The sequence below is a fragment of the Pogona vitticeps genome, chromosome 3, assembly GCF_051106095.1.
Source record: "Pogona vitticeps strain Pit_001003342236 chromosome 3, PviZW2.1, whole genome shotgun sequence".
NCBI lineage: Eukaryota > Metazoa > Chordata > Lepidosauria > Squamata > Agamidae > Pogona > Pogona vitticeps.
Window position 1 is genome coordinate 53,003,775 of NC_135785.1, and position 13,619 is coordinate 53,017,393.

Genomic DNA, 13,619 nt, shown 5'->3' on the forward strand with positions numbered 1-13,619 from the left:
TCGTTTAGCGACGTTTTTTCCTGCAGGGATTAACGTCGCTAAATGAGACACCAGTGTATGGGGTAGCCATAGATGCCATCTGCAAGTAGCCCCAGATAGCACAGTCAGTGATGATCATGGCTGATGTCAATTGTAGTCAAACAATATGACTAAAAGGTCAAAAAGAGGTCCTGGTGAAACCCGGGAGGGAATGCAAAAAGGCTCTCAATCACTGATTTAAAGGGAAGCGGGGATTTTGTAAACAACAGTGTAGAACTTTTAAAAAGGATGATAGAAAAGAATGACAAGAGAGATGAAAGAATGGAAAAGGATGCAAATTATTACAGAAAATTGGAGCAAGGATAGCCTTACAGAAGTGTTTCAACATTAAATATGGGAAGAAACTGGAGAGGGTGGAAGGAAACATCAGAAGCAGTAGTTGCCAGTACATGGCTAGTGAAAACAAGGAAGAGAACACATATGGCAATTAATGTGCCAGGAAAGGTTTTAATAGCAGGTCAGAATAATATGTATGATGGTGAATGCAAGGTAGTCCTGATAAAACAGAGATTTAATGCATGAGATAACAAGCACATTTTCCTGTCCTCTTCCTAAGCCTTCTCTTTGGATTACACTTTGCAGTGTAATGAAATGGATGAGGCATTAATTACTCTTTTCTGTACTGGCGTATTTCTCCACAGACCGACTCCTATGTATCCACCAACCTACCTGGAGCCTGGGATAGGGTAAGAGTCTGCCTTGTTCTCCCTCCTGACCATCTTTGTTAATGAAGGTGAAGACAGAGGTAATATTTCAAGTGTGAGGATGGTGATTTTGAAATAGTAGTACTTTTGCAGTAACCCCAACATGTTTTGAGGGCAACGAATTTGAGTTCAAACCACTTAGACCACACTAGATATGTTACAGCTGTCTTCATTCAAACAAGATCATTAAATTAAGGATGCATGTCATATGCATATTTATGAGTGTGCTTCTGGATGTGTATTTGTTTTCCCAGAGAATCAGAAAAAAGAATATCAGAAAACGGACTTCTCCAAAAATCTTTTTTTAATGATTAAATGCAGGAAGGAATTACGGTTTCTTGCTACTAATAACTTTATTTTTTAAAAAAACATTATTTTTGCAAAACCCAGAAACACATCAGTGGAGTTATACACTTGGAAAACCTCTGCTGTATCAATTAAAACAACAATAAAATACACTAATCTCTCCAGTGAAAATGGAGTTGAACTAGCTGAGGTTGCTCAGTCATTCTGTTATGCCACCATGAATGCACCAGTCTTTTCTGATTTCAAAATTAAACTGGCTAGGACTTGAGTCGGGGACCAACTGGTAATAATGAGATATCCATGTATAGCTAGGAAAGGGGTCCTGGTGAAACCCAGAAGGGATGCTGTCAGTCAGAGTTGCCAATACTGGGCAACATGGACCGCTGGTCTAGCTCACTAAAAGGCTACATTCCTATTCAGTTATTATTATTATAAACATATAGATCAGATGATGCCACCAAAGGGCAAATAAACGCACTTTGCATCTTGGGAGCACTCCCAAGCCAGCTACACCAGAGCACAGAGTGCCGTCCTCTGAAGATGCCGGCCACAGAGACTGGCGAAATGTTAGGAAGAACAACCTTCAGAACGTGGCCAAAGAGCCTGAAAAACCCACAACAACCATTAGATCCTGGTGATGAAAGTCTTCGCAAATACTTCATCAAACAGTTTAGAACAGCGATCCCCAACCTTTTTCGGTCCACGGACTGGCTGGGCAAGGCAGGGCACCCCCGCGCTTGCACACATGCACAAATGGTGGCGTGGTGCTTGTCTGGGCATGCACTTGTACGCATGTGCAGACAGCGCACGTAGCTGCAAACTGGCTGTGCGAGGGTGAGTACGTGCGGGGGCAGGAGTTCTGTCCCCATGGCCTGAGCCGCGGGCCAACTCATGCCACGGACTGCCACCGGGCCGAGGACCGGGGGTTGGGGACCCCTGGTTTAGAGGCAGCCAGAAACAGGCAACGCAGACTAAACTTCATGCCAACTGCAAAACGCTTTTCGTAAACTAATCAGTTTTGGCTTAACCTTGACAAGGTTGCAGTTTTGAAGCTAGCCATACTCCTCTGTGAAGGGTTTTCCAGTGTTTTTTTAAAAAGGAGGGAATCCTAACCATTGGTAACCAAAAAATCTGAAAGACCATATTCTCCATGTGTGGGTTTTAAGGTCTTTACGAGAGGCTGTTTAGTGAGGATGTGAGACAGGATATTAGTGGTTGCTCTCAGGCTTTGGAACTCCCTGACAAGAGAGGCTAGGTTGGTTTGGTCTGGCAGGATTTGAGAAACCACCTACCTATTAAGAATTGGGTTTTTAATGGGTGTGCTCTTTTTTCCTTTAAATTTTAATATAAAATGTTATTTTACTTCATGTGTATTTAAAATAGCTTTAACCTACCCATTTAACCTAACCTAACTGATTTGTGTTCCAATATTTACAATTTATTGTGTTTTCAGTAATCCTTGTTTTCAACCATATCCTAAGCTGCCTTAGATTAATTAAAAATTAAGTTATGTTTATATGCTGCACTTATAACCATAATTAATCCATTCATCAAATTCACATCTAATTTGATTCTAAAATTAGTCTCCCTGTCTGCAGATCAACACCTGTTATGATTCAATAGGTGGAAAGCAGACTTTGGACTGTCAACGTGCTGTTTAGGAAGAGACTTCTAATTTTTTTCCTTTTGTGTGTTTTACATTGTTTAAGTTTAGTTGCTTTTAATTTGATGATCTCTTTAATGGTATTTTCGTACTAATGCTTAGTGTGGTTTTAGTTATATCTGTCTTTAATTATGTAGTTACCCACCTGTGGGGCTAATATAAGGAGATGGATAAAATAATTATCAAGTTGGCCATAGATGAGAAAAACCTGAATTCATATTCCTGCTCACTCATTAGCTCACTGTGTAGCAGTGGGTATATATGGGGCGGGGCGGGGGGGGGGAGGTCATGACCTTGTTTGTGAAATATGAATGGGAAAAGTAGTAATATTCTACATACTTGGTAAATTATCCCTTGTTTTAATTGCTTTCCTTGTTTGGCAGGAGGCACACGCCATATGGCAACCAGACTGACTACAGGATATTTGAGCTAAACAAGCGGCTGCAGAATTGGACAGAGGTATCATTTTGTGGGTTCAAAGCGGTTGGACCAGGAAAAGATGTAGGGAATTCCTGTGGTTTCAACATTAGGGGTTTTGCTAGCTTAGAAGGAGAGGGGAAAGGAGTCTGGGAGGTTAACTGAGCCCTCTCAAATACTCTGTGTGGGCTTCTTTCCTATCTTTGTTGGGCAGTTTTGGTAGCTGTAGGGGCTAACTACAACCCTGAGATTCTCCGTTACAATAGTCAATGCTTTTCCTCTCTGTGCCAATAGGAGTGTGACAATCTGTGGTGGGATGCCTTCACCACCGAGTTCTTTGAGGATGATGCCATGTTAACAATCACCTTCTGTCTGGAAGATGGACCAAAGAGATACAGTAAGTCCCAGGCTGGGAGTGGTGGATACTGTATACACCATGGGGTGGGCAACTCAATGAGGTTCAGGGGCCAATTTTGACCCCAGGGACTTGACATGGGTAATACCCCCCACCATAAATGCGGGCTTTTGTGTTGTTCTTAAGTACTACCGTTCCCCTTTGGGAGGCAAAAGGGGACATTTTTTTTGAAAGGTTGGTTTAGAGTTCACAAAAACAACCAGAGTGGGCTTCAGACAGCTGGTATGTTGCCCATTGCAATGTACTCCATAGTCTCAGGATCTCCTTTTCAGTAAGAAAGCAGTATTGCAAAGGACTGGAGATTGAATTGGATCAGTTGGATCATTCAGAATATCTCTTTTGAGCAGCTCCCTAAGGAAGTGGCCCCGGTTCTTGTTGTTAGCTGAGAATGTGAGATCTAGTTGGTGTGGCTTCATTAGATTCCCATGGCTTTTCATAGCTATTATGAAGAGGGCAGTCTAGGAGAGTACTGTAATATAGAGCAGATGTAGGGGAATGCCTGCTGTTGGGAAAGTAACACACAGCACAGGGATAGGGAATATGTGGCCCTCCACATATTGTTGATTGTCCCTCATCATTCATGGTACTGGTTAGGACTGATGGGTGTTGCAGTCCATCAACATCTGGAGAGTCATCCAGTTTCTGCCATTCAAATACATACTCCTTGCTAGACGGTAAAAATCTGAACTCCCCCCCCCCACTGTTGCATTCTACAGTCTCTTACAGCAAATATCTAGGAACCAGGCTGTTTCCCATCCAGACGTTACGCATCTAAGATGTTGTTTAGGAGTTCTCCCCCAACTGAATGCCTCTCTAAATGGCCATGAATCTCCCAGTGAGAACAGAAGGCCTGCTAGAGAAGAGCAGGGCCATTTTCCAGACCTTTCTTCTGTCTGAAATTTCTCTTGATTTCTCCACTGGAGATAACATGTTCCATGTTTCAAAATGGATTTGTAATGCTTCTTGCATACAAACCCACACATACATTTCTCAGGGTTCAAAGTTGCTTGAAGAAAATGTTCCTGGTTTTCTTTCAAAATATCCCACTTGCAAAGCCAGTCACCTGATTTACAATTTCTTTTTGAATCTCTTCAAAGTTGATTGAAGTGTAGATATGCACATCAGAAGTACAGATCTTTTTATCTAAAATAAAGAAACAAATAAATAAATAAGAACTATTTGAAATATTTTCAAGAATTTGCATTCCTGGTTTTTTTTTTTGGGGGGGGGTGCAATCACATACAACGTCTTCTGTCTTCTGCCAGGACCAGGGCAGTTAGGGCATACTTCAGCTCCCCTCCTTTTATGCACCATATTCTGGAGCATAGGCAGATTGTTTCGGGATGAAAGCGTTCCTTCTTTCTTTGGTTAGAGAAGGGATTAGCAATGGTGGCCTCCTGATGTTTCTACACTGCAGCTCCCATAGTCCCACACCTTTGGTTATGCTGGCTGGGGATCATGCAAATTGCAAGTGAAAAATATCTGGAGGAGCACAATTCCAGACTTAGGACAGACGGCCCATTACTGTCCGAGAGACATGGATTGGAATGCTTTTATCCAAGTAGGCCTTGCTATATAGCCTTTCTCATTCTGATGTTCAGATGTGTTAGACTACGGTTCATGTTAGCCCCAAGCAGCATTGCTATGTTATGTTGAGGGAGATTTTGTCTTGTGTTCAGCCTGGTGCCCTCCCATACATACTGGTGCAAATGCCAAACCCTAATTACTACTGGTGTCTCTGGTCCCGTCACTGTCACTTCTACCAGCCATTTGTCTCCCTATGATAACTAGAAGACAGGCAGTACTCATCAGGGCCGCAAATCAGAGTTCATTTGCCCCTGCCATCTTAATTATAGCACTAATACAAGGCCTGAGATGCCTATACAGGAGAACTGCAACTTCCAGCTTATGTACTTTAAGGGTGAGGCTGGTGGTATCAAGGAGTTCAGACATCTGATTTGGAGCTCAGATCAGCCCCTCTTTACTGGTTCTCATTCCAGAGCTACTGCCCATAGCAAAAACCTGCAGGTTTTTTTATTTGTTTGTTTGCTTGTTTGTTTTTGGAAAACGATTTATAGACCGACCTCCCTCACATGGACATTCTGGGAGCTGCACTCTAAAATAGGAGTCTTTCCAAGCTCTGGCAGTGGGTGACCTGGCCCCCTCCATGTCTAGGGCAAGCCTAGCTTTGCTAAGATGGTAAGACTAACAAGTTCAGGTGCATGAGCCTAAGCTTTACTGTTCCTACCATCATCTTGGGCAGATGGCAAATAGGTTACAGGGGCACCAAGCACTAATGGGGCCAAAGAGCTCTCCTCTGCTGTGGGCCTCCCATAAATTGGAGCTGTATCTCCACTAATTCTAGATTTGGACATTTCATTTGGTGTCTTAACCAAGTAAGCCTTCCTTTAGCTTGCCAGGAGTTCCCCTGAATATTTGTGATTCTCAACAGGAGACTGCCTGCAAAGCCTCATTAATGTCTGTCTTCCTTCCCTTCCTTTCTTTCTAGCAATTGGACGTACTCTGATCCCCCGCTACTTCCGCAGCATCTTTGAAGGGGGGGCTACTGAACTCTACTACGTCCTGAAGCACCCGAAAGAATCTTTCCACAACAACTTTGTGTCGCTCGACTGTGACCAGTGTACCATGGTTACCCAGCATGGCAAGCCCATGTTCACCCAAGTGAGAATGTAGCAGGGTTTCCACCCACCTCTAACCCTGGCTAAGAGGCTCTTGCCTTGAAATGTTGATGACAGTAGATTGCCATTCCTTGCGCGCTTCTGCAAACAGCCCATACTTGGGAAGGTATAGGTTTTTGATGCAGCTAGTCATGGAGGCTGTGGTATAGTGAAGCCAGGACTCCGAAACATTCTCAAGTGCAGGGACAACTCCCCATCTGGCTTCACTATTCCTAGGTGCAGTCCTCATGGTGTGTAGGAAGAAAATTGATTTTCCCAGGAATAGTTTATTGATGCAAGCTCTCCCTGCCATTGAGTCAAAGTATGGTTTGGGTTGTTTGGTCTTCCATAGACAATGAAGAGGAAAGCAGAGCAAAGTGTGCTGCTTATATACCAACCCATAGCAATTAAAGCATTCTCTGGGCAATTTACAATTTAATTATACAGGCTACACATTGCCTCCCTGCCCCCAGTGATCTGGAAGTTAATTTTACTGACCTTGGAAAGATGGAAGTCTGAGTCAACCTCAAGCTGGCTACCTGAGCCTGTCTGGATCAAACTCAGGTCATGAACAGAATTTTGATTGCAGAACTGCAGTTTAACCACTATGCCACAGGGCATTAGCTTTACAAAAATCTGCTCCTTGCTTGTTGCTATAGACCAGAGGTCTGCATTTTTGGACTTTCCTTAGAAGTGGGGTTAGCTGTGAGGATTGTTCCAAATCTACCTCTGGACAATTGCATGGGGGCTATGTTTGTTATATAGTGCAGTGGTCAGGGAACAGGGGTAAATTACCCCAAATGGGGTAAAAATTAAAATCCTGGGGTTAATGAGGAGGGTTGCGGCAGCATGACCCTCCTCATTACCCCCAGGCATTTTATTTCTGACGATGCTGTGTGTAGGCGGGCATTCTGTTATGGGGAGAGTGAGCGCTGGTGAGGAGGCCCCCTTCCCACCCTGCCTCACCTGAGCTCATGGCCAGTGGACCTGCTGGCCCTGCGGTGCCTGGCTCCCTTCACCAAGGACGCGCTTTCCCGGCGGTGTGTCAGCTCCAGACTGGCTGCTCGGGCAGCAGCCGCAGGTCCCGGGTGAGCGCAGAGGCGGGTGGGGGGTCGGCCGCAGACGGCGAGAGTGGAGGGGCGGTGCTGGGAGGGGGCGGGGTAATGTTGGTGTATATAAATTTGGGGGGGGGGTAAAAGATAAAAAGTTCCCTGACCCCTGATATAGTGTGATGAAGGCTCACCTGAACTTTAGAAGCCGTTTGCTTTGTTTTCTTTTGCTCCAGGTCTGTGTGGAGGGCCGCCTCTACTTGGAGTTCATGTTTGATGACATGATGAGGATAAAGACATGGCACTTCAGCATCCGGCAGCACCGGGAACTCATTCCCCGCAGCATCCTTGCAATGCATGTAAGTCCAGTGCTTGCTACTAGCCATTGGCTTGACTTTTCACTTCTGCTCATTTTGTGTTCTAAGTAGCCTTGCAACTCATAGTATTGCTTCTTGGTATCTGAGTCTAAGTAAGGCAAGTTTTCTATGTCCAGGCCAGCTGCCTTCCGAGAGGGCAGAAAATTGATTCAGCATTCCAAACTCCCTTACTGCTGCCCTTAGATTGAGTGCATGATTTGATACTTCTCTTCAGATCTACTGCTTGTTTTTTTTTTTTTTTTGCTATTTGCATCAAATTTACACTGTGCTTTTCTATTAAAAATAGTGAAAGTGGCTGATGATAGAGCAATACTAAATACAATAACTCTTAAGATTATATAATTAGTTTAAAAACATTTATAGTCAATAGAGGCAGAGTGAGCTGCAGAACAGATCTCCTTAAAAAGCCTTAAATGCCTTCTTTCTTTATTTAAAATACTGTGTTTTTTAGTGATTAAAAAAAGAAAAAGTGTCTGGCAAATCTCAGTTAGGAGTGAATTCTGTGTTTGGGGAAAGTATGCAGAGCTTTGAAAGAAAGGGCAGTCTTTCTTCAGGACAGTTACATGGTTCCGCCTAGGAGTTTTTTGCACCAGTGCAGAGTCAAGTCTGAGAACCCTTTGGAATTCTAGCCGAGGAGTTGCTACTGCTGTTTTCCCCTTTAATAGGTGGTGCTTGACTTCTCTGCACGCTTGAGTACGCAGAACCCTTGGAGAGGAAAAGCTGGTGGATTGCCTGTAACCTGTAGTTCTTGGTGCAGTCACTAGTTTTCCTGCCTTTCTTTGCTATGTCACCTACTAGAATTTCAGCAGGAGTAGAGGAACTGAAGAGGCTCCTGGCCCCTAGAAGTGACAGAGATAACTTGGTTAAAATGTCTTTTGGGAAAAGAGGAGCAGGTGTTCCCCGATTGACAGTTCAGAGAATCCTTGAAATGGACTCGGCACAGGCATAAAAGTCACCAGGAGGGCTGCAGAGAGAAAGATCGATATAGGCCAGCACCCTTTCTTCGTGCCTTGTGCAAAGCATGTTTGATCCTCCATAATTTTTATTTTAAAAAAGTATCCACACTGAGTTGTGGAATATTTTCTGACTTAGTGGAGGGTCCTGGTGCAGGAAGGCTAAACAGGAAAGTCCCCAGGGTTTCACATATACCCATTATCTGCTGATGCCACATATTCTTTATTCCTCTTTCTGTTTCTCCTTTCTAATGTTCTTGCTCCAGGCACAAGATCCCCAGATGCTGGATCAGTTGTCCAAGAACATCACCCGGTGTGGGCTTTCAAATTCCACGCTCAACTACCTCCGAGTAAGTTTTTCTACGAAGCTCACAAAGTTATGGAGGTAGCTCCTTAACCACCCTCATTTTTAGTCTTCAGAAGAAATAGGAAGCTCAGCTTTCAGAAACAGTGTCTGTGGAATAATGCTTCTCTCTCTCTCTCTCTCTCTCTCTCTCTCTCTCTCTCTCTCTCTCTCTCTCTCTCTCTTCTTTAAAAAAACTCTGCTTCATTCCTTTTTTAAATTTTTTTTTGATTGTCTGTTTTCTTATGAGTTTATTGGGGATTATGGAGGACTTTTTACATATTGTGAGCTACTTCAAGCTTCAAAGGAAGCAAGATATAAACAAATCAAAATAAGCATATTATGAATAGCTAGCATTCTTAGATGCATCAGTGCAAAGCACTGGTAGTTAATCTCGCTATATCTCTGCGGCTGAATGAGGGATTGGAGCAAGCACCATCTCTTTAGATATCAGCTGCATAGAAGGAAGGCTGTGCTTGGAAAGAGTTTTGTTCACCTGAAGGCAAAACTAAGTAGATTCATTTTGATATTAAAATCAGCTTGTGGCAATGGGTGCCTCTGAATGCTCCTGAGCTGTCCTGGAACAGATTTTCTTTGTGTCTGTCTATATACATGCACACAGAAAAGCCTAAGCATTCTACATGTACCTTGCAATGTAGGTTTAGTAACTGTGTCCAACCTGTCCAACTATCTAGGAAGCTCAGAGCGCGTGCGCGCCCAGACCATTTCCACTCAAGGAAATGAATGGCTTTCTTGCCAGCATGTGTGCCACCATTTTTGGCCAGGTTTAGAACATGGTTTCCTGAGCAGTAACTGACTGCAGGAGGTTTCTGTTGGAATCATCAAAAGCCAACACTTCGTCCTCTTCCTTTTCCCCTGCCAGCTTTGCGTAATCCTAGAACCAATGCAGGAGTTGATGTCGCGGCACAAGACCTACAGCCTCAGTCCCCGGGACTGCCTCAAGACATGCCTCTTCCAGAAGTGGCAGCGTATGGTGGCACCACCTGGTGAGAATTTGAGACAGGGCAAGCTTGGGTGTTATGATGAAGCACTCTGCGACATGACTGATGTATTTCTTATGAAGGCCACGAGAGGGTGCTAGGAGCATAATATTCCTTTGGACTGCTGTTGGTAGATTCTGCATCACGTTAGAGCTTTGTAGGGGACTTGGCGGCTGCTGTTCAATGCCTGAACGCCTGGCTGTAGGATTACAGTGTGGAATGGGCAGATGAAAGACCTGGTAAGGGAAACAGGTGGATGGGTGAGGCAGGTGGTAAGCAAGTGTATCAGTGCAACTAGGTTTTGGGGAACACATAGCCTATGAAATTCACAGAAGATGGGGCTCTCTCAAGTTGGAGTTTGGCCGTTGAGCCAGTTGGGAAACAATAGGCTCTCCTACTGGAACTGAGGTGTCTGACCAGTGTTCCCTTTGCTGACACCTTCCCAGCTGAGCCTGCACGTCAGCAGCCCAGCAAACGCCGGAAAAGGAAGATGTCTGGGGGCAGCACCATGAGTTCTGGTGGTGGAAATACCAACAACAGCAACAGCAAGAAGAAGAGCCCAGCCAGCACCTTTGCCCTCTCCAGTCAGGTACCTGTAAGCATCCCCTTTTCATTCTCTCTTTCTTTTGCACCTGAGCACTCCTTCTGCAAGGGGATCTGCTCCACGCTGCTGGAGCACCTTCAGAAATGATGGACAGTGCTTGACCACATGGCTGGGCAGAGTTCAAAGTGGCAAAATCTACCTTCCCTTTTTTTGCCCTTTAAAAAAACCCAGAACCCTGAGCTGGCTGCAGAATAGTTAGATCAGGTAGGTGGATATCTCCTAAGAATGCTCTGATCACATACATGTCTAGGGATTTTTGAACAATATCAAAACTAAGCCCCAATGAATTACTGGGTCTCCTTACATATGCCTTTTCATTAACCTACTTTAGGAGAGGGGAGAAAAATCTTTTTAGTTGATACTGTCCTGACACCCTTGAAAACAGATGCTAGTGAAAGTTGATATTACTGGGAAAGGTGAACCAATAGCCTGGCTCATTATTAACATTCCAATGTTCATTTTGTTAGCCAGCTAATAACTAGTCATAAACTATTGACCATATATTGCAAGTCACCCAGAGATCCACCAGTATAACCCATTTTTCCTTCTGTCCACCACTGCCCTAGAGAGCTAGAGAGCTACGTTGTCCCTTTGCATAGCAGCTATTTTGAAGAATATGGGAATTGGGGGGATTCTGTTTGATACCTTTTAGTTTCTTTCCCTATACCTAGAAGAGATATTATTTTCTCCATGTTTCTGAAATGTCGAATTCCACCTCATTCCTGGGCTATTCGTGTTCAGGAATGGTAAAGGAATAACCATCCTCTTGAGGGAACAGTTTTACTTGAACCATGCCCTCCCTTGAGTCTGAAATGGAAACAAGATGGGAGGCCACTTGATATCCCTGGAAATACTGAGCAGTCAAGAACAGGAGTCTTCCTGGTCAGGAAGGGAGGCAGCTTGAGAAGGGAGAAGAGACCTGGGGAAGATAGAGCAAGCAAAACAAATTCAGTCTCCTATTTGTGGTGAGAGTTCCCTCAAGCATTGGGGTAAAGGTCAGAGCAGTCTCCACCTCGATTATGTTTCCGGACCTTCTTCCCTCCTCAGGATGTGATGGTGGTGGGCGAGCCGACCCTGATGGGTGGGGAGTTTGGTGACGAGGATGAGCGCCTTATCACGCGGCTGGAAAACACACAGTTCGACGCTGCCAACGGCATCGACGACGAGGACAGCTTCAACAACTCTCCCGCGTTGGGCGCCAACAGCCCCTGGAACAGCAAGCCCCCCTCCAGTCAGGAGAGCAAGTCTGAGAATCCAACATCGCAAGCATCGCAGTAAAGCCCCCACCCGCTGCCCAGCCTGGCCTTTACCGGACTTGGGCTGGTGCCAATCCCTCCTCCAACGGACTGAGTCGAAACCGTTCTACCTGGACAGTTTGTGAAGAAGTGTGGCTGGCTGGTGAAGTATTGAGCCGATGGGCACTGCAGCACCAGCCTGCCCACCTACCTGTCTCCAGTTGGTCCAGCCACCACTCCCTGCCGTCTGCAGTTGTGGCAGCACCCCACAGGGCAGACGTGGGACACACACTGGGCCTGATGGAGCCTGGATCTCCCTTTTTAGCCCCAGCAGAATTCTAATTCCTTCTCCCTACCCACCCGAGCATCCAGGGCTGTAGACACCACAAGCAACAGTGTTGTGGGGTGGTGTTCTGAGTTCATTATGTAGCCCCTTGAAGCCTGACAGCTTTGCCTGATGGGCAAGGAACATCTCAGGAGGGAAAGGGGCTGAGTGCTTCAGGTGACTGAGCAGAAGGCCAGAGCCTGAGCACCTTTTACCAGTGTAGTTCCATGTTCAACCTCCAGGGGCTTTCTTGTAGCAGGAGAGTAAAACAACCTTGTGTGACTCAACATTGGGGGCAGCTAGGATATTTGGGGGGGGGATGATGGCTGCTGCGGGTGTGGCAGTACAATTCCTCCTGCAATGTGTGTGTGGGGAGGTGGAATTGGGGTTTTTACACCTCATGGAATGTGGGTAGAAAACTGCCCTTTTAGTCTGATCTTTGGGGATAGGCCCACCCCTCTGCATATCCTACTCTTACAGAAAACTGCAATCCTGGCCCCACGCCCAGTACTTTGGATTTTTTTTAAAAAAAATGTTATTATTAAAATTGTAAGTTTAAAAAAAAGAAAGAAAGAATCTGCCCTCCCTCCCTGTTTTCCCCCAATCCTGATTTTTGTACAGGCTTGTCTACCAATTGGGAGTCTTGGTTTTTATATACAGTTCCGAGAGCTTCAAACCAAGGAGAGACTTTGCAGACTTCCTTTATATGATTCTTTGAGGACAGCATGGCTGCCCCACTTCGCCCTCTCTGTGTAACTTGTGTGTGCTGCTCCCCGCCCCTTCTCGGCCGCCTCCCTCTCCCCACCTTTCGGGTTTGTGTACCTCGTGCTTGTATATTTCTGCGCTGTAGGCCGTGTGTATGATACTGTTCTTTCACTGTGTTATCACTAAAGCAGCCACCACCCCTCATGAGTTGTTGGGGGCAGTTCATCGTGATGGGCATCCTTCTTGGGAGTCAGGAGAGTTCAGAGGGTGCTGTCACCAGTTTACAGCAACGCAGAATGCACAGGACAAGGCTGAGAAGCAGGACCTCTTAAGGAACCGGGGAAGGTGTAATAATACCTGTATTGTATAAGAGGATGGCAGCTTCCTCCACTTGGGAGGCAGGTCCATCTTTTTTGGTGGAAAGTGACAGGGCTCACCGGGTCCCCAAGGACACACAGCCCATTCCTAAACCCTCCCATCCTGTGCTCTCCAGTGTTTGGATGTCGCTTATGTTCTTCCACTTGCATTTCCTGCTCTAGATTTGTTTTGTGCATCCTGGACAGAATATGTTTTAATTCTCTGATGCCTCGAAGTCACCAAGCATAAGGTGTGTTTTTCTGTTTTTGCGAGAGGAACGCAAGAGTTAAGATGAGGTGTGTTGCCCTCCTCCTGGCATGGGTGGCTTCTGAGTGCAGTGGCATTTGGGAGGCACAGTCTGAATTGTGGCGGCAACCACCCCTTTGCCTTATTGAGGCTGTTACTCCAAGCTGATTCCTGGCTTCAAGGTTGTTTTCGTTAAAAGGAC

The 13,619-nt window shown here is 45.3% G+C and overlaps 1 protein-coding gene across 5 annotated transcripts in view; it reads left to right on the top strand.

The window, feature by feature from the left end:
- LDB1 (LIM domain binding 1) overlaps positions 1–12,685 on the top strand; it is a 71,108-nt gene extending 58,423 nt beyond the window's left edge. For 4 of the 5 annotated variants that reach the window (XM_020790804.3, XM_072995671.2, XM_072995672.2 and 1 more), the window contains exons 3-11: positions 681–725; positions 3,096–3,171; positions 3,424–3,526; positions 6,054–6,226; positions 7,508–7,630; positions 8,868–8,951; positions 9,828–9,951; positions 10,392–10,540; positions 11,597–12,685. In XM_020790804.3, the coding sequence (XP_020646463.1) occupies positions 681–725; positions 3,096–3,171; positions 3,424–3,526; positions 6,054–6,226; positions 7,508–7,630; positions 8,868–8,951; positions 9,828–9,951; positions 10,392–10,540; positions 11,597–11,827 (1,108 nt within the window). In that variant the 3' untranslated portion in view covers positions 11,828–12,685. The remainder of the gene's footprint in view (positions 1–680; positions 726–3,095; positions 3,172–3,423; positions 3,527–6,053; positions 6,227–7,507; positions 7,631–8,867; positions 8,952–9,827; positions 9,952–10,391; positions 10,541–11,596) is intronic. The other variant, XM_020790803.3, reaches the window with a different exon arrangement.
- Positions 12,686–13,619: the final 934 nt, after the last annotated feature.